The sequence below is a fragment of the Pan troglodytes genome, chromosome 9 (genome assembly GCF_028858775.2).
Source record: "Pan troglodytes isolate AG18354 chromosome 9, NHGRI_mPanTro3-v2.0_pri, whole genome shotgun sequence".
Taxonomy (NCBI): Eukaryota; Metazoa; Chordata; class Mammalia; order Primates; family Hominidae; genus Pan; species Pan troglodytes.
Genome location: NC_072407.2, coordinates 136,268,360 through 136,294,023, shown reverse-complemented (window position 1 = coordinate 136,294,023; position 25,664 = coordinate 136,268,360). Strand labels below are relative to the sequence as shown.

General features: G+C 42.9%; 2 protein-coding genes across 7 annotated transcripts in view; both read right to left on the bottom strand.

Moving 5' to 3' along the window:
- The window catches only part of GLB1L2 (galactosidase beta 1 like 2), a 48,640-nt gene extending 48,257 nt beyond the window's left edge, over nt 1–383 (bottom strand). For 2 of the 3 annotated variants that reach the window (XM_009424539.5, XM_009424538.5), the window contains exon 1: nt 145–372. In XM_009424539.5, coding sequence (XP_009422814.4) covers nt 145–230 — 86 coding nt within the window. In that variant the 5' untranslated portion in view covers nt 231–372. Of the gene's footprint in view, nt 1–144 lie in introns of all 3 variants that reach the window. The other variant, XM_063784621.1, reaches the window with a different exon arrangement.
- Nucleotides 384–2,757: 2,374 nt separating this feature from the next.
- Nucleotides 2,758–25,664, bottom strand: part of GLB1L3 (galactosidase beta 1 like 3) — a 57,704-nt gene continuing 34,797 nt past the window's right edge. The window contains exons 10-20 of one of the 4 annotated variants that reach the window (XM_001156615.8): nt 25,448–25,532; nt 22,592–22,729; nt 21,707–21,787; nt 21,188–21,294; nt 19,869–20,009; nt 19,472–19,543; nt 18,886–18,964; nt 18,332–18,419; nt 17,917–18,028; nt 13,604–13,720; nt 12,963–13,474 (exon numbers count right to left, since the gene is read on the bottom strand). In XM_001156615.8, the coding sequence (XP_001156615.2) occupies nt 13,409–13,474; nt 13,604–13,720; nt 17,917–18,028; nt 18,332–18,419; nt 18,886–18,964; nt 19,472–19,543; nt 19,869–20,009; nt 21,188–21,294; nt 21,707–21,787; nt 22,592–22,729; nt 25,448–25,532 (1,086 nt within the window). In that variant the 3' untranslated portion in view covers nt 12,963–13,408. Of the gene's footprint in view, nt 3,598–6,066; nt 6,092–7,561; nt 11,900–12,962; nt 13,475–13,551; nt 13,721–17,916; nt 18,029–18,331; nt 18,420–18,885; nt 18,965–19,471; nt 19,544–19,868; nt 20,010–21,187; nt 21,295–21,706; nt 21,788–22,591; nt 22,730–25,447; nt 25,533–25,664 lie in introns of those variants that run through there. The other 3 variants (XR_010147719.1, XM_063784620.1, XM_024347496.3) reach the window with 3 other exon arrangements.

Genomic DNA, 25,664 nt, shown 5'->3' with positions numbered 1-25,664 from the left:
GTATTGGGGAGCTCCCAGAAAGAAGCAGCTGGGGCTGCTCCCCCCGGGAACTCGGGATTCGCGGGTCGCGGGAGGAGAGAACCCGAGGTGCGGAGGGCTGGGGAATGTGGGGTCCGGCAGGCGCTGCGCGAAGCTCTCTCTCACCTGCGGAGCACCAGGAAGCCCAAGACGACCAGCAGCAGGAGTCCCAGCGTGCGGGCCGGCCTCCGCCGGAGGCTCCACGTGGTCATCGCGTGTTCTCTAAGCGCGGGGACCCGGGTTCCCACTCCAGTCCGCCCTCAGCCGCGCGCGGGAGCCTCGGCGCGGGGGGCGGAGCCGCGCGCTGGTCGCCTGGGCAACCGGCCCGCCGGCGCTCATTGGCTGGGGCTCGCGGCTCCGCGCCTGCAGCCCTAGGCCTCGCGCAAGTGGGGGCGGGGCTGGCCGGGGCCGGGGCGGGGCCTCTGTCGGGGGGTGGGGCGGGGCGGGGCTGGTGGGCGGGGATGAGGTCTCGGTAGGAGAGGGGGCTGGCGGGGGCGGGGCTGGCGGGGCGGGGCCCCGGCCGGGGGCGGGGCGGGGACAAGGTCTCGGTAGGGGAGGGGTCTGGCCGGGGCGGGTCCCCAGTGTCGTGGAGCGGTGCAGAGTCCGCCGTCTTTCTGCTCGCGAGGCGCAGGCGGGTGCGGGAATGCTGCGTACCTGTCAAACGCCGAGGTAAAGTCGCCCCTCGCAGCGCTACATCAGGAAGAACGTACAAAAGGCGTCCGCAAAGCAGGGGCAACCAACAGAATCTTTTAAAACAATTCAGATTCTGAAGCAAAGAACTTTTTCAATAATAAATCATCCTGTGAAAAGCCAGGATTTTGAAGAATTGTATCTGGACACATTTCAGTGTGGTTCGTCTGAGGAGGGGGGGGTCCAAATATGTTCTGTCTTTGGTTTCTGCGAGACTTACTCTGGCCTTGACTCCAAGGGCTTCCAATTTTTTATTTTAAAAAGGTCCATATAAAACTCTCACATTTTAGGAAAGGAAGAATATCATTCTTATTCTGAAACAGAATGTATGTCCCAAAGAACATGATGTAGTATTTCGGTGCAACTTACACTGTAGCAATCACAAACCCAACTCCTCCCGGGAACAAAATTCAGATTTTACTGAAAGAAACTCGAGGAAGGGCAACGTTTTCCAGAGCATCTGGGTTTGTCGAATGTCTCCCTTGCCGCATGCTTTGAATTCATTTCCTAAACGGGGGCATAGTTTTGAACTTGTAAAGCCGACAGGAACCAAATGAAATTGCAGATCTTGGAACAAAGACACAGACTTGGGTATGAAGTGTCCTTTGTCTAGAGTTAAGCACATATTTAGTCAAGGAGCAAAAGTTAAATCAAAGAGAGGCAAAAACGAACAAACAAGAGGAAAAAAACCCTGGCAGAACTGGGGAGGATAAGCTGGGCTTGGAGCAATCCGGGTCTGACTTAAGCACCGCAAACATTCCCAGAGGTGCGCAGAGGGAGGCGCACTCCCGTGGACGCGCTCCACGCCCGCTCCTTTTCTCCATTGGGTAAGGCTATGATTGCTTGATGGCTATGAAGTCTGTGATGGAAACATGTTGGTTTAATTGGAATATACCAGCTAGCCCCGAAGCGTGTGGAGAAATTGTCAAAGGCTAGCCCCTTTGCCTGCAGGGGACCATCCGAAAGACATGCACCCCACATTCATCCTCTCACTTCTGGTCACGTTGAACAGTAGCAGAATCTATCAAATATAAGGGAATTCTCAAATGGTTTAAGCAATACCAGCATCTCCATTTTTCTTCAAACGTTAGCAAAAACTTAACATGGGTTGTGAAAACCGTGAACTCCTTGGCCCACCCTTGTATCCTTCGTTTTTATTTGTGCGAGAAAAATATACATAACTGGGTGTTTTCAAAAAAATTTCCCCTTAACCTTGTGGGATGTTCAGAACTAGGGACACACCCTGCTCACAGTCTAGGAACAATTTTACTTTATCTGGGCTTAATGATACCACAGAATGCTACAAAGTTAGCACTAACCCGAGATGCGTCTTGCTCATAGGCTGAGACTTTTTTTTTTTTTTTTTTTTTTTTTTGAGACAGAGTCTCACTGCTACCCAGGCTGGAGTGCAGTGGTGCAATCTCAGTTCACTGCAATGCCTCCCGGGATGCAAGCTATTCTCCTGCCTCAGTCTCCCGAATAGGTGGGACTGCAGGCACCCACCACCTTCCCCGGCTAATTTTTGTATTTTTAGTAGAGATGGGGTTTCACCATATTGGCCAGGCTGGTCTCAAACCCCTGACCTCAAGTAATCCGCCAGCCTCGGCCTCCCAAAGTTCTGGGATTACAGGCGTGAGTCACCATTTCCAGCCTGAGACTTTCGTCTTTTAAAACATTAGGCCGGGCGCGGCGGCTCAAGCCTGAATCCCAGCACTTTGGGAGGCCAAGGCGGGCAGATCACGAGGTCAGGAGATCGAGACCATCCTGGCTAACACGGTGAAACCCCATCTCTACTAAAAATACAAAAATTAGCCGGGCGTAGTGGCGGGCGCCTGTAGTCCCAGCTACTCAAGAGGCTGAGGCAGGAGAATGGCGTGAACCCAGGAGGCGGAGCTTGCAGCGAGCCGAGATCGTGCCACTGCCCTCCAGCTTGGGCGACAGAGCGAGACTCCGTCTCAAAAACAAAAAAAAAAAAAAAAAAAAAATTAGCAAGATACTCCTTCAGTGTCTCCTTTCCAAAATGTTTAGTGATCTTAACCCAAAGCAGACAGTGAAAATACTCAAATCCCTGGGAACCAAAGCTACAGTTACAATGAGCTGGCATAAGAGTGGGGTAAAAAAGTGGTCTGCCAAGGTGCTTGGCTTGGTAATGAATCCCTGGTACACAGGAATCATCCTCTTCCCAGGCCTTCTTTCTAGTGTCCAGGGTTTAGAAAATACAAGAAATGCTTTTTAAAAAAATTAAATCTTGTTGGTGTGCCATTTCCATTGCTCTAAGTCAGAGCTCCAACAGACCCAGAGGGCACAGTTCCTTCCTTGAAAATTCCTGTATCACAGATAATCAGCGGGAAACCGAAACACATACAAAATGCACACACAGGAGAATAAAAACCACACTCGCTCAAAATCAGTACAGTGAAGTCACGTGGGAAAAGCGATCATGTCAAACTAGTCTCATTTGCTGTTTCACTTTTTATTTTTAATAGGTAACAGGTTTACAGATCAGTTATTCATTCACGTAACTCATTTTTGAGGGCACTCTGCTAATGCTTTAAACACAGGATATCTGAATTTTAGGAAAACGTTGGCAAAATTTCTTTTAGTCATGAGAATAAGATGAAAAATGTGGCTTCTACGATAGTACAGTCACTTGGGCCCCTGGACCAAGATATAACCCTCTCCTCCCCACCTCCTCCTTATGGACAGACACCTCTGTCCAGCAACCCCCATCCACCCTCCCCTCAGGAGAAGCAAAGTCCAGTTATGATGTCAAGTTGCCAGGGGTCTTGAACAAAGAAATTCAGAGCACAGGAGAATTCCTGGGAATAAATGAGGGCCATTTCAACCCTAGCCAAAACAAAATAGAAAGTCCTGGAATGGAGATTTGGCCTAGGAAAAAGAAAAGAGAAGGCAGATTTAAGTTAAAGGAAGTAGACAAAGCTTTTCAGCCCCAAAGATATGTGAGTGCAACTGGAAGGGGCCTGTGCACATCCGATAGGGATGCACAGAACTTGATCTTTGGCCTTACCAAGCCTAACTATCATTTTGCAGGCTCAGCCTTTGAAGGCCTAATAGCCAAAGATCTAATTCTGCAGCATTGTATTTATTAAAAAGTAAATGACAAATTGTAATGACCATAAACAACATACTGAACACTGTTTCACATGCTTGGGATGTATCAGTGGACAGAACAAAGATCTCTTCTCTTTGAAATTTCTGTTCTAGCTAGGGAAGAAAGACAACAAAACTTAACAGAATGAATAAGTAAACTGTAGAGTATATTCAAAGGTAGTAAACTCCATTGCAAAAATTTAAAAAGTAATAAGGGAGCCAGGCCCAGTGACTCACGCCTGTAATCCCAGCACTTTGAGAGGCTGAGACAGGCAGATCATTTGAGATCAGGTGTTCAAGACCAGTCTGGCCAACATGGTGAAACCCCGTCTCTACTAAAAATACAAAAATTAGCCAGAAATTGCTTGAACCCTGAAAGTGGAGGTTGCAGTGAGCCAAGATCATTCCACTGCACTCCAGCCCGGGCAACAGAGTGAGACTCCATCTCAAAAAAAAAAAAAAAAAGTAATAAGGGAAGGAGGACTGGGAATGCGGTGGGGAGGGGTCTGCAGAGAGGCGGTCTCCCCGGAAAGACATTAGCTGAATAAAGATCGGAACACGGTGGGAGTTCTCCATGCAAGCGAACCAAGATAGAACCTGGAGGAAGCACTGTCCAAGCAGACAGAGCAGCTCGTACCAAGGCCCTCAGGAAGGAGCATGACCTGGTGTCCCTGGTGTCCAAGGAAAGGCTAGGAGGACAGCGTGGGAGGTGATGGCAAAAAGACAGGAGATGAGGACAGAGAGATACAGGGGCCTGATCATGCAGGGCCTTTAAGAGCAGGGCTTTGACTCTGAATGAAATGGGAGCCACTGCATGGTTTGAACATGGCGGTGATGATAACTTAGAAGGATCACTGGTGCCATGCAGTAATCCATATGGGAGGCGATGCTGGCTCAGGGGACAGCGGTGGAGGTAGTGAGAAGTGTTGAATTTCTGGGAGTATTCGGAAAGCAGACATGAGAGGGTTGTTGCAATTCGTGGATTGTTTGTAGGGGGAGAGAAATAAAGGGGGCTTAAGAATGTCCCCCACAGGCTGGGCCTGAGAAACAAGAAGTGCTGGTTGCTGTGACCTGAGATGGGGAAGGTCATGGGCAAGTTTCTGGGAGACATCAGTAGCTCAGCTTGGACCTGCTGCATTGAGTGGAGTGGAGTGGAGACACCACGCAGGCTGCTGAACATCAATCCTGATGGTCCAGAAAGAGGTTTGGGATGGAGATACGAATTTAGGAGTTGACAGAGAGTTGGTATTTAAAGGCAAGAACCTGCACTAATTAACAAAGTGCAGACCAAGAAAGGGGATGGGGACAAGCCCTGGCACACCTAACACTGAGAAAAGGCAAGGAACCATGCCACCAACAGGTGAGGTTAAAGCAACACTGAGGATCGACCCGTGGATTTAGTAAGTGGTAAATGTTGGTGAACTGGACACAGGCAGCTTGGGTGGAGTTGGGGGTCATGGGATTTGGGAAGCCAACTGGAAAGGGTTCGGGAAGGAAGGGTGAAGAGAAATCTAAGACCATTAATGTAGATGACTCTTTCGAGAATATAGGCTAGAAAGGGGACACATAGGCTGGGTGCAGTAGTTTACGCCTTCAATCCCGGCAATTTAGGAGGCCGAGGCGGGTGGATCACCTGAGGTCAGGAGTTCGAGACCAGCCTGGCCAATATGGTGAAACTCCATCTCTACTAAAAATACAAAACTTAGCTGGGCGTGGTGGTGGGTGCCTGTAATCCCAGCTACTCGGGAGGCTGAGGCAGGAGAATCACTTGAACCAGGGAGGCAGAGGTTGCAGTGAGCTGAGATCACACTACTGCACTATAGCCTGGGCAACAAGAGCAAAACTCCATCTCAAAAATAAATAAATAAATAAGAAAGGGAATACATAAATGGGATGGTAACTGGGGCAGAAGAGGGAACTGAATCAAGAGCCGTGTTCTATTTTCATTTCTACTACAGCATGCTTGTATGCTGATAGTGATCTTGATCAGCAGACAAAACTGGTGAGGTAGGACAGACTGTAGAGAATTTCTGTTGTGAAACCCTTGAGGAGGTAAAGTGTAGGGACAAGGTAACCAAGTGAAGGGATTAGCTTTAGGTTGGAGCATATGAGATAGTTTAAGTCCTCACTGAACTCTTGACAACAGAGTGATCACTGAGGTTAATTTCAAATCCACGTCGTAACCCTGCCAGATGTGAGAGTGAGGCGTGTCACCGGAATTTGTTGTTAATATCAGAACACACTTACCCCTCTGTATCTGTGGGTTCTGCATCTGTGGATTCAACCAACCATGGATTAAAATTTTTTTTTGTAAAAAATTCACATCTAGAGTGGAGGGACTGGGGATAGTTAATGGGTACAAAAATATATTTAGATAGAATGAATAAGATCTAGTATCTAATTTAGACAGAATTTAGATAGAATGAATAAGATCTAGTATCTAATAGCTAGTAACAGGGTAACTACAATCAACAATAACTTATCTAATTTAGATAGAATTTAGATAGAATGAATAAGATCTAGTATCTAATAGGTAGTAACAGGATAACTACAATCAACAATAACTTATCGTACATTTAAAAATAACTGTGGGAGGCCAGGCACGGTGGCTCACGCCTCTAATCCCAGCACTTTGGGAGGCCAAGGCGGGTGGATCACAAGGTCAGGAGTTCAAGACTAGTCTGACCAACATGGTGAAACCCCATCTCTACTAAAAATACAAAAATTAGCCGGGCATGGTGGAGCATGGCTGTAATCCCAGCTACTCAGGAGGCAGAGGCAGGAGAATTGCTTGAACCTGGGAGGTTGCAGTGAGCCAAGATCGCGCCACTGCACTCCAGCCTGGGCGACAGAGAGAGTCCGTTTACATGGGAGTATAATTGGATGGTTTGTAACACAAAGAAAGGATAAATGCTTGAGGTGATGGACGCCCCATTTACCTTGATGTGATTATTACACATTGCACGCCTGTATCGAAATACCTCATGCACTCCATAAATATATACACCTACTATGTACCCATACATTTTTAAATTAAAACGAAGAAAACTACAAAGAAAACACACCTGTACTGAACATGTACAAACTTTTTTCCTGTCATTATTCCCTGAACAATACAGTATAACACTATTTACATAGCATTTACATTGTATTAAGTATTATAAATAATCTCAAGATGATTGAAAGGATACAAGTGAACGTGCATAGATTATATGCAAATACTGCCTCATTTCATATCAGGGACTTGAGCACCTGTGGATTTCGGTATCCATAGTAGATGGTGGAATTGGTCCCCCACGGATGCTGCAGGACGACTGTACTCACTTTGAAATGCAAGTATGCATTTGAGATGTAACATAAAGTGAAACATTAAAATGTTATCAACAGGTTAAAGTGAAATAAAGCAATTATTGATTATTATAAAAACTGTTGATTTAATGTCCAAAAACAATTATTAAGAACTTTCAAATGTTGAAGCACCTAAGGAAACGGATTGACAGCTCATGTGAATGTGGAGAGCGTACATTAGCTTTATAACTTTATAACTTTGGGAAGAATATGATATCCTCTTTAAGCCAACAATGTATAGAAAATATGTTTTTAAAATATAAAATGTAGTATAAAATATGTAAACATTTTATATCATATGAATTATAAATTTAAATGTATAAGTAATAAATATATATTAACACAATGAAGATTATGTTATATCACAATTTTTATCATTTTAGAATTGCTTGATGAGTACCATTTATTACACTAAACAACATGCATGTGTTTTTTATAAAAATGTGGTTTATACCAAATTTATTGTTATGATTTAATATCATTCAGGCCATGAATCTTTGAAGAAAAAGTCTTCTTTGGGGATTCTTGCCACCTCAAATTTCATGAGAAGGCAAATCTCCAAAATTATGTGCAGCTACATCTATGATAAATCATTTTCAGCTCAGACAGAACAAAGAACAGACAAGGTACAAAGAAAAAACGATAGTGGTCAGCAAAAATTAGGCACATTATGTTCTCACTAATCCAACTTCAAAAGACAGATTTATAATAACACTTTTAAAAGATAATTTCTTATAGCTTTGAGTCTGCAGAGACTAAATAAAAAGCTTCTCAGGATAATTGCTATATGCTGGTATTTTCAGTAGTTTTTTGGCTGCCAAAGAATTGTTTACATCTGCCCAAGTTATGACTTCAAGGTACAAAGCTCCTTCTACAAAACATGCTACTAAAATATGTTTTCCTGAATTATATTTTACTGTGCATCAATCAGTGACATTATTAAAATATCCATGTCTTGTATATCAGATATTTGGGCATGCAGAAACAAATAGAAGTTGCCTTAAAGTTTGGTACAGTAGATTAAGTTTGGTATGGTAGATTAACGAAAACTTTAACAATTCTTCTCCTTTATTCTTTGCCATGATTTCTGAGTATAGCACAGCAACCCAAGAAATAGTTATGAAATGAAAAATTAGGATATAAAGTTGCCATGCAATTATCATTGGCAAAGAAAGAACAAACATGGCTAAGGCCATAAGTGGCTTAGGAATTACAGATGTGTAATTGCTTCATTCACGACTTTTAGCTCTGTATTTAGAAAGAAATTTCAGCACAGTATAAGGTAGGGCCTCTTCAACCAAAAACAAAGTACACGACATAAAAAAGATTTTGAAACTCTGTTGTCTCTTTACTTTATGCAAGACGTTCAGAAAGGTTGAATAGCAACTAAAACATGCTTTTTAAAAAGCTTCAGCAAAAAAGAAAAAAAAGGCTTAATATTACACTTTGCAGAGAATAACAGCAACACAGGCCTTACAAGCAACTAATGATTTATTTGCTGGAATGTGCTGAAGAAGTAAATCCATTGATATGGCCAGAGAGAAGTTATTCTTCCATGACACCTGATGAAAAACACTACCACCTCTCTGTGGAAATGAAAGCTGAAATGCACATACAATTTAAGAGATTACTTTTTTTTTTTTAGACGGGGTCTCGCTCTGTCGCCCAGGCTGGAGTGCAGTGGTGCCATCTCGGCTCACTGCAAGCTCCGCCTCCCGGGTTCAAGCGATTCTCCTGCCTCAGCCTCCCAAGTAGCTGGGATTACATGCACCCACCACCAGGCCGACTAATTGTGTGTGTGTGTACGTGTGTGTGTGTGCACACGCATGTGTGTGTGTTTAGTAGAGACGGGGTTTCACCACGTTGGCCAGGCTGGTCACAAACGCCTGACCTCAGGTGATGCATTCACCTTGGCCTTTCAAAGTGCTGGGATTACAGGCATGAGCCACCACGCCCAGCCAATTTTTGTTATCTTAAAGTCCAATTGCATGACTTCATTGTTACATGTTTGGATTCAATGTTTAAGAGGACAAGTTTTTAGGGAAATGCAAATCAAAACCACAGTGAGATAACATTTCATACTCACTAGGATGGCTGTAATCAAAAAGAGAGCTTAAAATCAAGTGTTGGTGAGGATGTGGCGAACTTAGAAACCTAATACCTTGTTGGTGGGAACTGTAAAGTGCTGCAGCCACTTTGGAAACAGTTTAATGCTTTATGGAAAAGTTAAACACAGAATTACCGTATGACCCAGCAATTCCTCTTCCAGGTATATAACCAAGAGAATGGAAAACATACGACCACACAAAAACTTGTGCATGAATATTCATAGTAGCATTATTCATAATATCCAAAAAGTGGAAACAACTCAAATAATCATCCACTGATGAATGGATAAACAAAATGCTATGTATCCATACAATGGAACATTATTCAGCCATGAAAAAGGATAGAATATACATGCTACAGCATCCATGAAGCTTGAAAACGTTAAGCTACATGAAAGAAGCCAAACACAAAGGGTCACATATTCGATTCCACTTTCGTAAAATGTTCAGAATAGGCAAATCCACAGAGACAGAAAGTAAATTCATAGTTGCCAGGGGCCGGGCGGAAAGGGGAATCAGGAGCAACTGCTGACAGGTTAAGGGCTGCTATCTGGAGTGATGAAAATGTTCTAGATCAGATGGTGATGATGCTGGTACAATCTCATGAATATATCCTACTAAAAACTACTGAATTGTAGACTTTAAAAGAGTTTACAACTCATTTTGAAAAATTTTATGGTATATGAACCGTATCTCAACTTTTTAAGTAGAACAAACGTTTCTCAAGTACAAGGTACTTTTATTTTTCTATTTCTACATATAGATCTGGAAATGTTTGCTTTACATATTATGAAGCTACATTGTTAGACAAAAACAAGTCAAAATTATTATATCTTTCTCAGGAATTGAATTTCCATTACTATGGGTAACCCTCTATACCTAGTAACACCTTCTGTCTTTAAGTCTACTTGCCTGATGTTAATACGGTCACTATAGTTCCTTCAGTTAGAATTTGCATAGCATATTTTTTATCCTTGGACTTTCGATCATTGCATCTTTATGTTAAAGGTGTATCTCTTGTAAAACTCAAATATTTATAGTTTTCTTTAAATAATGTCTGACAATTTTTACCGTTTAATTAGAGTTTAGCTCATTTATAAAATTTACTATGGTTGTTGATATATCTGTATTTATTCTACTGTCTTAATATGTGTTTCTACTTGTACTTTTTTTAAATTATACTTTAAGTTCTAGGGTACATGTGCACAACGTGCAGGTTAGTTACATATGTATACATGTGCCATGTTGGTGTGCGGCACCCATTAACTCCTCATTTACATTAGGTGTATGTCCTAATGCTATCCCTCCCCACTCGCCCCACCCCATGACAGGCCCCAGAGTGTGATGTTCCCCTTCCTGTGTCCATGTGTTCTCATTGTTCAATTCCCACCTATGAGTGAGAACATGCGGTGTTTGGTTTTTTGTCCTTGTGATAGTTTGCTGAGAATGACGATTTCCAATTTCATCCACGTCCCTACAAAGGACATGAACTCATCATTTTTTATGGCTGCATAGTATTCCATGGAGTATATGTGCCATATTTTCTTAATCCAGTCTATCATTGATGGACATTTGGGTTCGTTCCAAGTCTTTGCTACTGTGAATAGTGCCGCAATAAACATACGTGTGCATGTGTCTTTATAGCAGCATGATTTATACTCGTACTTATTTTTCTACTTCTTTATCTTCTACTATCTTTTGTCTTTTATTGGTTAGAGGATTTTGTTTGTTTGTTTTTTCTTATTTATCCTCCTAATTTTTTTAGAAAGTTAAAAGCTCTATGTATATTCTTTAAACATTAAGCTTAGTTTATTAACTATGAATATTCAACAAAGTCTAAAGTTAATATCTGAGAATTACAGAAATCTTAGATCACTTTTTGGCCATCACATCCCTCTCGCTTTACACAGTGTTTTTGCCTGGTCTTAGAGTTTTATGCCGATGCTACCTCAAGTTAGACATTGGCACTATTTCTATGGAGTTAACGTTTGTCCATATTCACTCTCACATATGTCAGCATCCTTCTTGGACTCCACATTCTTTCTTAAAAGTCAGACTTTCCATCTGCTCGTGGCATATCTTTTAGAAATTTCTTCTCAACTGTGGTTCCCTGAGAGCATGAAGATGTAATGCCCCAAGACATCCACAGTATGTAATGAGTTAACGTCTCTAATATGCATCCAGATGATATAATGAGAAACTAGTCACTGAAGACACTTTCTGCAGTGTTTAATTCTCTTATGGGACATTGAGAAAGGCCGCTACAGAACATCATTCAGTGGGGATCTTTTGATGATAACTCTCTTGGTTTTTGTTTTTCAGAAAGTTCTATATTTTGGGTTTTTTGTTTTGTTTTTCTTGTAAAATAGTTTTGCTGGGTAAAGAATTCTAAGTTGTGAGCTCTTTTTCTCTAAGTGCACTGAAAGCATTATATCTTCTGAATAGCATTTTTGCATTCATATTTGGAAAAGACTGGCATACGTGTGGAACTAAGGTAGTAGTGAAAGAGGAGGTGCCAATCAGAGAGACATGATTTCAAATACCTCTTTGAACCTTGGTTTCTCATCTGTAAAATGGATATGTTGCATGGTTGTTGTTAAGTTTAGATGTTGCAGATGTTACACCTGAAATATAATATGTACTCAAGATCATTATGATTATTGGTTCTGCTTCCCTCCTTTACATTGCAGTTTCTATAGAGTTCATAGGTTTGAGGCTAGATCCCCAGAGAATAAAGTTTTATGTAGAATTGTGGAGGTATCTCACAGAAGTTTCCTCCATTGAAATAGTCATTCAGACTAGTGGGAGAGAAGATAATCTGACATCTTTATCTTCATTCCAATCCAAACAGAGGGTTCTCTTCCCTCTGGACACAAGATTACTTACTAAATTACTTGAAAGCCCTAGGCACTATATTTAACAGGGTGATAAGATTTGCTTATAGTGCATTGGTTTGAATTTAGGCCAAGTGCTGTGTTTTGTATATAAGAAAGTGCTTGGTTCCCAATGGTGCCATTTTTTTCAAATGGCTCCACTGGCTTTTCATAGTGGTTGGAATATTCATGCGTGTGTGGCTAATCTCACTAATGCCTACCCACTATCAGTAGTAGCCTTGACTATAGCCAGATAGACAGGGAGTAAGAAGACACAGAGAACCCTGCGCTAGCTTTGTTGTCACACGTGTCTGAAGCAAATGACCAAATTTCTGTTCCTTCTCTGATTAGATGTGACACGCAGGGTCACCTTGTAGACACATAGTTGAAGGGAAATGAAAGACATTGTTCATTGCCCTCTCCTTTCCCCTACTCCTACATACACACACACACATGCGCACACACACACACACACATACACAGAGACAGAGAGAGAGAGAGAGAGGAGGGAGACCTTGAGTTTGCCCATTAGTACATGCAATACTCTCTCTGGCATGAGGAAATCAGTATCCTTACTCTTCCCCAGGCTTCAGACCTTTCCTTTCCCTTCCCTTCAATTGAGTATGGGAGGCAGAAATGAAACTTGTTTTTATTTTATTCACATCTACTCAAAGGCACGTTTAATTAAAGAATAAGAGCCTGCTAAGGATTAAGCATTTAACTAGATAAATCAGTCATTAAAGATTTTGAAGACTTTTTAAAGCCTAAAAATAGGCATCATATAGATAGACTACAAAATACATAACAATTCCTCTGCTGTTTTGTTGTTGTTGTTATTTTCACATTTTTGCTATTGTAGGCAACACTGTGTTTGATAGTCTTAACATAAATCTTATTCCTCAAAAATGACTTATAGATGAACTCCAGCAACCCAAAAAATATGTTCACGGCCGGGAGTGGTGGCTCACGCCTGTAATCCCAGTACTTTGGGAGGCTGAGGCGAGCAGATCACAAGGTCAGGAGATTGGGACCATCCTGGCTAACTTGGTGAAACCCCATCTCTACTAAAAATACAAAAAATTAGCCAGGCGTGGTGGCGTGCACCTGTAGTCCCAGCTGCTGGGGAGGCTGAGGCAGGAGAATGGCGTGAACCCGAGAGGCTGAGCTTGCAGTGAGCAGAGATCGTGCCACTGCACTCCAGCCTGGGCGACAAAGTGAGACTCCGTCTCAAAAAAAAAAAAAAAATGTTCAGACACAGTTTTACAGCGTGGGCTTGTCTGTAGATTTGATGTCTGAGCCATTCATCATCTTCTCAAACAAGATGACCTGAGAAGAAAAGAAAGGTTGACAGTGGGAAAGGTGAAGCCTATTTAGTACAGGTTGAAAACGACACTGCAACTCACATTTTGATCTGAAAGTTTATGAGATCTCAAGGCAGAGACTGGAGTGACATACCTCATTGTCTTCTGGATGAAGCCAAACTCCAGGAAGGAACAGTGTTTTCTGAGGCCCAATATTCCAATATCGCCCAAGGTTACGTCCATTGATGAACACGAATCCATAATTCCAGTTCTGAAAGGAACGGTGGCTTGAGATTTGGAAATCGGTTCACGTTAGCAAGGTAAAACCTAAGGCACTTGGGGAGTGAGAGCAAGATTGAGATACTTTATGGCACTCAAATGGAGGTGAGTTTAGAGTGGGATATGTTATAGAACTTCTACCTTGCTGTCTAGGAATGAAAGAGAAAAGCATAAATAGAACCAACCCTTTAATGGTAAGGCTGCTATTGTTCCTGTTATGTGATATATGTTATATATTTTAAAAAGCAGATCTTCTACTTCCAGAAATAAATATCAGGTAATAGTGATGAACACTACTGCTGACAGTGGCTATTAATATAAAAGCTGCACATTTTTAAAAATCTGCTTGCAATATAATGAAGAATTACAGGATCAAGATCTAGAAGAAGAAAATGGAGAGACAAGGAGACATCTAGGCAGTTTTTCCACTAGAGGCACCTGCTTATTCTGGGATATAACAAAACAGTCTAGCACATAAAATTGGAGTCTCTGAAATGCTTCAAATTAAAGGGCAAAGGTTGCTGGTCTTGATTTCAAATAAAGTAGTTATATGCTACATATAAGAGAAGCATCAAAAACATAAGGCATTGGAAAAATAAAAGAAAAACAATGGATAACGATATGTAAACCCTAACCAAAAGGAAGTTGCTATAGCTCTGTTAATATTCAGAAAAATAATACTTTAAGGCAAGAAGTGTTATTAGAGATAAAGAGGGACATTTCATGATGGTAAAATTCTTAATTTACCATAAATGTATATACAACGTACATAAGAAGATAAAAGCAGAGATTCAAAACATATCAGCGAAATTGACAGAATAATAAAGAGAAATAAATAAATTTACAACCATAGCGGGACATTTTTATACAAGCTTTCAATAATCAATAGGCAAAGCAAATAACAATCAATAAAGACATAAAACATTTAAAAGAAGATGATTAACAAAATTGAACTAATTGACATAATAGAACATTGATCTAACATCTACAGTATACACATATTCTTTCAAGTATACCTCAGAATATTTACAAGCTTGATCCTGTATTAAACTAGTCTTCACATAAACTTCTCAGACTATAATGCATTTAAGAAAGAAATTGATAAAAAAGATAACCCTAAAATATCCAAATTCTTGGAAATTAAGAAAAGCACTTCTAAATAAACCATAAATCTAACAAGTAATGACAAAGGAAGTTGGAAAATATTTGAATTCTTTGATGATGATGATAAAATCGATAGAAACTTGTAGGGTATAAGACTATCAGCAGATTTTTCAGCAGAAACCTTGCAAGCTAGCGTGGAATGGACCGATATATTTAAAATGCTAAAAGAAAAATCAACTGGCAACCAAGAATACTACATCCAGCAAAACTGTCTTTCAAAAATGAATAAGAGATAAAGACTTCCAGACAAAAACTGAGGGAGTTCATCGCCACTAGACCTGCTTTACAAGAAGTGCTAAAGGAAGTCCTTCAACTTGAAAAGAAAGGGACTTAAACAGTACCAAGAATCCACAAAAAGTTTAAACTGATTGGTAAAGATCATCAAGTTTCCCCCCGGCAACAACATGGCCCCCAGAGTGGCCTGCAGCTTTCTGGACACTGCCTCCAGGACATCCAGTGCCTCAGGCTGAATACTACCTGCCAAATGGCACCTTCAGTCTACACTATTTGCCTTAATATGAGAAGAAAGCACAGCCCTACTATAGCAAAGTTCTGGACCCAGGGAAGCTTCTCAATGTCCCCCAAAACATGGAAGTTGTCATTATGGGCAAGTGCTTGTGAAGCATGTGACCTTCAACAATCCACACAGCTGTATGAAGGAAAAGTGAAATTCCAACTTAAAACTTAGAGGTGAAAGAGCAAGAGTAGGTATTTTATAATTCCTAGCAGACTCAAGAAGATTGGCCCTAACCTGCAGGATAATTTGCAGACCTTCTCTTTTGTTGGGCTTAATTTGCATGCCAGCTCCTTACAAAATCATCTTTAAGACATTCTAAAATGCACATACCGAAGTCTACTTGATACCTTCAGAGAAGCACCTACAGGTGAAGTACTAACCTTTAGTATCAGCTGTTTGTTATGAAACCTTTATTATTTTTTAGATAGAATTTATAGTTATGATTAAACTGTTAGGCTAACATGGCAACCTTAAAGCAGCAATTATCCAACTAATAAGACACTAAAATGATTCATCTCTTCCTATATAGACATCGCTTGTCTTACTACAACTTATTTTTTCTGTATTTCAATATGAATCATTACCCATATAATAGAAAGTATAATATAAAAATAATGCACTGATATGAAATATGGCTTATAATTATGTACATTCTGAATTCTTGCTTTGAAGAATGTAATTCTTCAGTCATGAAAATAAATATATTAAATTTATTCTTATTCTACGTGTAAAAAAAAAAAAAAAAGTATGGGAGTCATTTCCAATATAGGCAAATCCATAAAGATAATAAAAAGATTGCTGTTGCCAGGTGGTGGGAGAAGGGGAAAATGGAGAAGTAATTGCCCAATGTTTATAGGATAATGAAAATGTGCTGGAACTGGAGATAGTGGCTGCATAGCATTGTGAAGGCATGAAAGGCTACTTAATCGTTCACTTTAACAGAACTAATTTTATGTTACGTAATTTTACCTCAAAAAATCTTTTTAAAACTTAGAGGATGCAACCAAATCCATGCGTAAATGATGATTAATAACCTAAATTCATATAATTAAAAAGAACAAAGACTGAAAATCCATTATCTAAGTATCTATGTCAAGACATTATAAAAATAAAGCAAATTAATCCTAAACTAAGAAATTGAATAAACAAAATAATAAAGATAATGACAGAAATTAAAGAATCAGAAAATAAATACGTAACACAGTAAGAGTCGTAGCCAAACACTGTACTTTGAACAATTAATAAAATTGATAGTGTTCTGGTGAGAATTATCAAGAAAAAAGAGTGCATCGATATCCTGTAACAAATGACAAGGGGAATGTTACTACCAATGATCTAGACATCAAAAATGAATATTTTAAAGGCAATATATTTGAAAATTTAGATGAAATGGGAAAATTTCCAGAAAAATATATTTTCTCAAAGCTAACTTTAAAAGAAACAAAATCTGAATAGTACTTTAATCTTTCAATAATTGAATCCACACTCACACACTTTTTCAAAAAGAAAATGCCAGCTCTAGAAGGCTTCACTAATGAACTCCATTAAATGTTTAAGAAGTGATACTTGTCTTACACAAATTCGCCTTCCTAAATCCTTTGAGAGCCCTAAATATTGGCACCAAAACCTGACAAAGAGATCTCAGTTATGAACATAAACACAAACGAAGTCTTAATTATTTACCATAGACAAGCCCTAGATATAATCCAAATGTTCAGAAAAAGTAAAATGGTTAAATAAATTATTATAATGTATTTACTAAATGAACCCAATACAACAGTGAAAATGAACAAATCACTGCAACATCGATAAATGGCTGAACCTCACAATGTTGAACAAAAGAAAACATATTAAAAAAAGATGCCCTGTATGATTCCATTTACATAAAGTCAAAATAGGAGACACTGGCCTAGGGTGTTAGAAGTCAAGGCAGCAGTTGGGAGGGGTGCCAACAATATTTTTAACTTTCAGTGATAATTATATGGTGTTCACTTTGTGATGATTTGTTGATCTGTACATTCACATTTTGTACATTTATGTTATCTATGTGTATTTATACAGAAAAAGATATTCTAGGTAAAAACTAACCTACCAACTCACCCCACACAGAAAAAAAAGGCAAGCTGCAGAATACATGGTACAATTCTATTAGTGTAAAAATAATTGTGTACGTGTGTGTTCAGGCAAAGTTATATATAAAAATGTACCACTGTTGGCAGCGTTGAGTTCTGAGAAGCAGAGACTAATTGGAATGGGGGTGGGTTCAAAGGCGAACTTCATGCTTTGCTCTCTCCCTCTTGTTATTGTTTGAATTTTTAATTGTGCTTTGCTGTGTTATTCTCTGAACAGTGATAAATTAGGAAGACTGATCAATGTTGGAAGGCTTGGCTGGAGATGAGGAAAAGAAGAAAGGGAAGTAATTCCTCCAGGAACGCTGGCTTTGCTTCAGACTCTTTAAAAATAAAATTGGTGTTTGGAACACCAGGGCAGCAGAGGGCATCACCTACCAGCAGGCTCAGGAAGGTGTCCTTGGGAGAAGGGCCAGCCTTCAAGGTCCCACGGTAGAAGGCCGGGCCCTGGTGGCTGTCTGGGACAGGCTTCCAGGTGGCAGAGCGCAGCCTGGAAGAAAGGCCAAGCCATGGGGGAGAGGAAGTCCCCTTCCCAACCCAGTTCCCAGTACCCACCCCAGGTGGCGTGGGCCGAGCCTAAGGTTCTGTTTCAATGAGATAGAGTAGACTAGATGCGTTAAGATCAGAATCAGGACACTTGTTCCAGGGCCCTAGTTCTGACGCCGAAGCACCCAACAGCCTGGAGTACATCACTCAGTCTCTGTATCTTGGACTCTTTATCTGCAATGAGGAATCTGAAATCTCTGAGTTCCCCGATCACTGAAGTGTGCACTGGGGGCCAGCTGGAGCATACCTCTCAAAGAAGCTCATTTTCATCTCCAGGGAATAGATGGTAAAGCCCTCCAGGGAAGAGTTATTGATGCTGACAGATCCAGTTATTCCTGCAGATGCAGATGGGAGGCAGGAAAGAGAATATGAGCCAGGACTGGATATTCTCTAGCATCTGGGACAAAACAATGCAGACTTGTACATGCCTTAGGACAGGGGCACAGCCAGGAGGGCAAACATTTGTCTGACCTGCTATGACTGAAGGGTTCTAGCTGTATGTTTCCATACTACCAAGAAAGTTCCCCCACTTAATACTGGAACTTTTCCTGAAATTCCCAAAAGGAGACTGGCCCTGCTTCAGGACAAGCCAGCACCAAACACACTGGCCCCACCCTCTGGCCCTGGAGATCAGAGAAGGCAAGATAAGGGCGAGCGGCGGATTTTGCATCTCTGCTCCCAGGACCTGGGTAGCCCACTGCTGAGGGGCTGGTTTCCCCACCCTCTCCCGCCCCCGACTCCAGTGCATAGCCCGAGTCTTCGGTTCTGAGTAACTGAGGAGAAGCCACAGCCAGAGCCCACCTTTCTGCTCATTCTGTATTTGCCATGAAAAATTGACTCGTCCTTGATTCTCCACCAGGATCCTCAGGTATCGGCAGTCCTGCTGGGACACGCCAGGTCATGGAGACCACGCAGCCATGGAGGGCGTCTACCCGACAACCCGTTTTTTCACTGAGTTCCACATGGAGAGACACATGGGAGAACAGGAGGCTCCAGGGCCCAGCAGTCTTCCCTTCACTTAAGACTGCCTTGTGTTCCTATAATCAATCTTCCCTTTCCCCTCTGCCGATCCTACTAGGAAAGGCAGAGAGACTCAGCTGTACCTTTAACCAACTCTAAAGGCACAGAAACCCAACCAGGGGCTGAGGACAGGCTCAGGGCTTGGTGAGGAAATCCCCCTCCCCTCCAGCACGCACGCGGTAGCTCCTGAGGGGCCAGGGCCTGGGAGGCACTTTGGCTTCCAGCCCTGCACACTTCCTGCCGTGGCCCCAGGTGAGCAGCAGCACCAACAGCAGGGGTGGAGAAGGGAGCCTGACTGTCTCAGGACCAGGCTCCGTCTGCATTTGAGGGGGGTCGAGGGCATCACCTGGACTCTCAAATTACATACCCTGAGTTCAGGAATGTGCAGGTCCTTATTGTTCTCATTCAGAATCCCTATCATTGTCTCATCCAAAAACACCTGCAAAAGAAGAGCCAGCGTCAGACTGCTAGGCCCACCCGAAGAAAGGGAGAAGAGAGGCCATGGTTTTGGGAGAAGGCGGTCAGTATGAAGGCAGGGACCAGCTGTGGTGCTCACAGATGGCATGAAGCTGCCTGGAGGCCCCAAGAGACTCTCAGTGGTGATAAAGCAGAAAGCAAGTCTATTTGGCCTGACTTTTTAGTCCCAATGCCTCCCATATAGTAGGTCATCAAACAGCAACGTGCATCCTCAATCAACTACCCTGCCCAACAGCATGGGGAGGCGATGCACTTTGCTTCCCACACAGACAGCCTGCTGGCCCTACCTGTGCCATGTCATGAGCGTGGGCACGGAGGCGGCCTCCGGAGCAGATGGACTTCTCATACAGGACAAGCCCGTAGGACTGGCCGCTCCCATTGTTTATGGGAAGGTTCTCCATGTTGACGGGCTGACGCGACCTGACTGGCTATGAGGAGAAATGGCAGGAGCAGAAGTCCAAGGGCTGAGCAGTCAGGATCCTCCTTCCTAAGACCCTGTCATTTGGTCCTGCCTAATGGTCCCCAAGGGTTCTTCGAATGGGAAATGATGAAACAGATGGCATGTGATACTGCTCTGTGCTTATGTCTCTACTGCCCAGGAAGGAAACTCAGGGAAACGCAGGGCATGGTGATGAGGGAGCAATCGCTATAATCCTAAGAACTGATTAACAGAGGAAATGGATGGGGCGCAGGGGCTCACGCCTGTAATCCCAGCACTTTGGGAGGCCGCAGCACGTGCATCACTTGAGGCCAGGAGTTTGAGAGCAGCCTGGGCAACATAGTGAGACCCACATCTACAAAAAACTTAAAAATGTAGCTGGGCGTGGTGGTGCCCTCCTGTAATCCCAGCTACTCAAGAGGCTGAGGCCGGAGGATTGCTTCAGCCCAGGAGTTCAAGGCTGCAGTGAGCCATGATTGTGCCACCGCATTCCAGCCACAGCCACCGAGCAAGACCCTGTCTCAAGAAAAAAAAAGAGTAAATAAATTGTATTCTAAAATAGTTGAAGTCTAGCAATGAATGAGGCACCAAGCAAATGTTTATTTCATTAAATTAAATTTAGTTACATTAAATAAATGTAGTTTCTTTAGTGTACCAGTCACTACCTTTTCTCTAAAATAGTGATAGCAGAGGTAAAACCAATGTGAATCCAAGGGCTACAGTTTCAGTTCCAAACAGCTTTCACCTTTCTTCAAAATAGGACAGGAAGGCTGATGGAAAAGGGGGAGCAGTGACCCAGGAAGTTCAGGCCCAGCTGCTGGTGAAGCATGGGCAGAAGCTAGTCTCCCGATTCCAGCTCAGCAGCTTTTCCTACGTGGATTCCGTAAGGACCACGCAGTCCAAACAAGAGCATCTCCAGACAGGTTCATCTAAGCGGGAACCCGGGATCCTCCGACGTCCTGCTGCCCCTCCCCTGCACACTGACTCCAAGGTCAAACCCCTTCACAGTCCACCCGGAAGGAGCTGGTGGCTCTTGTCCCGCAGTTCTAAATTTGAATGAAATGCAGAGGATTTGTTTTCCCACTTCCTAATAAAAAGTTTCCTGAAGGAATCCCTCCCCCATCCCTCCAATGGCCACTCCGCCTCCTGTGGCCAGGCAGCACGCACCTCATTTAAGTAGGATAGGGCGTCCCACAGCGGGAGGTACAGCGACGGTCTCACGGGGGGATACACAGCCTTGGGAGGAAGTTTGGGTACTCGGGGCAGGGGAGTTGCTGCAATGGAGATGGGGCACAGGGCAAAAAGTGCCTGAGATGACCACTGCCTTCTCTAAGCCCCCCATGCCTATCCAGCATGGCTTCTGCTTTCATATTGGGAGTTACTATGTCATCCATGGTATAAGAGCTTTACAAAGAGTAACTCAATCTTCACAGTCATCACAGGAGACCAAGGTTACTACCTTTATGCTTCAGTGAAGAAACTGAGGCTTATAAAATGCTTAGAAACCCTGATTTTAAAAAATCACACAGATTTTAAGCCCAGGGTTCGAAGTTAAGGTTGCCCTTGTTCTCAGGAGCTTGGTGTAACTGCTGCCCACAAGGGAGACCCACGCCTTCCTCACTTTTCCACAGAACAGAGACTCCACATGAGGAGGGCTGGCCCGTAAGTTAAATGGGTGCTGAGTACCTGAGACAGATTGAAAGAGTTTTTGAAGCTTCAGATATTTTTCTGTGTAATCTCCAGCCTCCGTGAGCACTGCATCATAGTCTGCAAGACACCGGGGCCAGTCACCAGCCATGCAGTCTCTGCAGCAGGCCCTGTTTCAGCACCGCTGGCAGGAGATGGCCAGGGCCACTGCGAGTGAGACAAAAGGAAGACACCTTCCATCCCACGTGGGTGTGTGATGCCAATCTAAGGACATTCCCCACAACTCTTCCTGGGGACCTTCTACTGGCTTCCAGTGTCAAGCCATGACACTGGGCTTGCCCCCACTTCACTTTCTAATGCAAACTTGTTCAACCCACAGCTCATGGGCTACAGGCGGCCCAGGATGGCTTTGAATGCAGCCCAACACAAATTCATAAACTTTCTTAGAACATTTTGTGGTTTTTTTTTAAGCTCATCAGCTATCATTAGTGTTAGTGTATTTCATGTGTGGCCCAAGACAATCCTTCTTCTTCCAGTGTGGCCCAGGGAAGCCAAAAGAGTGGACACCCCTTCAACGGGTACTCTTTTCTTTGCTCAGTCTGTATCGCCCGGCCGTGCAGGTCTGTGTCTTTACAGCAGTCACCGTTCCTACCCTGCCTCTCTTCAGAGGTTCAAGCCAACAGGGCAGTATACCAGATGTGTGAAGCGGAGCTCTAAGTCCCGGAAAGCCCTGTCTACTGCAATGACAGCCTGTTGGGGCATTACGAACATACAGAAGGAAGGAAAATAGATAGGAAAATCTTCAGTACTCAGCATAGATTATAGGTCAAGAACCCAGTGGTGCCAGAACAGGCTTCCGGAGCCTCCTCTGTAAAGCCCCAGCACCGCCCATGCTGGAGAGGCTACTACACCAGCGACACTTGCCATAGCTGGTGACAATGCCCGAGTGCTTCCCGAAATATGTGGCCCCGTTCATGAAACCAAAGTTGGTTCCACCATGGAACATATATACATTGAAGGAGATCTCATATTTGATGAATTCAGACACAGCATGTTCAACCTCTGCAAAGGGGAACATGAGAACATAGAGAATGTTAGAAATTAAGAGGAGACAGAAGCCTCTGGCAAACTCTTATCCTTTCCAACCCCACTCCACAATCAGTTACAGTAACTCCTCGCTTCACAGCTATATACATTCTTGGGAATGGAGACTTTAAGTAAAATGATATAAAAAAAACAATTTTTCTCTCAATTTTATAATGAAACAATGTTGAAGAAAACAGTATTATATGAGGATATGCTGTACATCATTTTGTTTAAAGTTTCCAAGAATCTATTGATGACGTTAAAGACCTACTGCAAATGTTTTATCATTCAACCTCTACAAAGATTCCAACAAAAAAATAGGCAGAATTGGCCAGAACTACTGTAGGACACCGAATCTTGTCAATCCCAAGAGATTTTTGAACATTTTTTTTCCAAAATATTGACATAATTTGACTCTAAACTACATCTATTAAATAATAACCTAGTAACTCTCATGTCACTTAAATATCTAATTTTCCTTAAGTTTTTTGAAATCATACATATAATTAGTACACCCTCATTACTACCTTCCAGTAAAATGTTTCTGGGAACACTGACTTGGAAACACCGCCATAGTCCACAAGTGGTTGCTCTTAATCTTTAACCACAAAACTTCCATTTTGTACTGTGTTTAAACAGCTGCAATCATCTCTCCACTGGCCACAGTGGGAAGAAGAAGGTTAAAAGTCATTTAGAGTGGGAGTCAATTCTGGCTGTGCTCGTTACTATTTGTATGACCTGGGGCAACCTATTTTCTTTCTCAACGCCACTGCTTCCTGATCTGTTAAATGAATGTATTAATTCCAGCTATATCATGGGACTGATGAGAAAATTCATTGATGAGGTAATATATGTGGAAAAAAGGCACAGTGCCTGCCATACAAGAGACCAGAAAAGTTTTATTTGGTAGTGGTGGTGTTAGTGGTGATGGTGGTGTTGGTGGTGGTGATGGTGGTGGTGGTGGTGGTGATGATGGTGGTGATGGTGGTGGTGGTGATGGTGGTGGTGGTGATGGTGGTGGTGGTGATGATGGTGGTGGTAGTGGTGATGGTGTTGATGGTGATGGTGGTGGTAGTGGTGGTGGTGGTGGAGGTGATGGTGATGGTGGTGGTGGTGGTGGTGGTGGTGGTGATGGTGATGGTGATGGTGGTGGTAGTGGTGGTGGACATGGTGGTGGTGGTGGTATTTGGTGGTGGTGGTGGTGGTGGTGGTGGTGGTGATGGTGGTGATGGTGATGGTGATGGTGGTGGTGGTGGTGATGGTGGTGGTGGTGGTGATGGTGGTGGTGGTATTTGGTGGTGATGGTGATGGTGGTGGTGGTGATGGTGGTGGTGGTGATGGTGGTGGTGGTGGTGATGGTGGTGGTGGTGGTGATGGTGGTGATGGTGATGGTGATGGTGGTGGTGGTGGTGGTGGTGATGGTGGTGGTGGTGGTGGTGGTGGTGATGATGGTGGTATTTGGTGGTGGTGATGGTGATGGTGGTGGTGGTGGTGATGGTGGTGGTGGTGGTGATGGTGGTGGTGGTGGTGGTGGTGGTGATGGTGGTGGTGATGGTGGTGGTGATGGTGGTGGTGGTGCTGGTGGTGGTGGTGGTGGTGATGGTGGTGGTGATGGTGGTGGTGATGGTGGTGGTGGTGGTGGTGGTGATGGTGATGGTGGTGGTGGTGGCGGTGGACGTGGTGGTGGTGGTGGTGGTAGTGGTGATGGTGATGGTGATGATGGTGATGGTGGTGGTGGTGGTGGTGTTGGTGATGATGGTGATTGTGGTGGTGATGTGATGATGGTGGTGGTATTGTTGCTGGCATTATTGTTGGTGGTAGTGATGGTATTATTGTTGGTGTTATTGGTGGTAATAGTGGCATTTTCTTTTGACTTTTTTTCTATTTTTCAACCTAAAACAGGCTTTTCTCAGTTCCCAAGTATTTTTCAATGTTTTTCTATACTTCAGATACAAGTGGCCTTGTTTTCATAACAGCTCTTTCAAAATATCTTCTGTAGACACAAATGCCTATTAAGTAAACGACTGCCAGGCATTGCTCTAAGTGGCAGCACTTGATCCTCACACCAGCCTCATGAGGTTGGTTTTATGATAATCCTCACGTTTGGATGAGGTCACTGAGAATTAAAATGAAGGAAGCCTGCATGAAGCTAGCCCATGGCTAGCGCTGCAGAGCTGAGATTAAAACCTGATCTCTTTGGCTCCAAGATCCATGCTCTTGGCTATTGCTGCATGTTGTCCCCTGACTATTATTAGTGCTTAGTTGACAATGCCATAGAGAGGGCCTATGCACTGCTAGAGATGATTAATGTTCCACCTTCCTCAGAGATGTCACATTTTCAGAGAAGCTTCGGTGACCACCTAACCTTACCTGGGCAGGTCTTTCTTCTGTCTTTTCTATCACTGCACCCTGTTTGTTTGCTTCAAAGTATCCACCAAACATGGAACTATATGTTGATTGTTTTACTCTGTAATGATCTGTGGACCTCACTAACTTATACTCTGTTGGGGGTGGGAACCATGTAATTTCTATCCACCAGAGCATCCTCAGGGCCTGGCTGAGTGCTTGTATGTAAAAAGTTGCATGAATATCTACGGCTGATCAAGTGAATCAATTAGCAGAGAACTGTATGAATGAGTTCTCATGGGACCTGGGGCCATCTCTTCCTGGAGTCAAACACTGCAAAACACTCACCCTTTGCATCTTTAACATGGTGCTTATCTCCCCATCTGTCGAACCAGCCAACCCAGTATTCCATAATCAGAAGGGGCTTATCTCTCTAAAAACAAACCAAAGCAAATACTAAGTCTGGCAAAAAACAAAAAAGAAAAATCAGAAAACCTGAATACAGTAGATGAGAACTTAAGGAACTCATGCTTTTCTCCTTTTTCCCAATTCAGAGCTTTCCCTT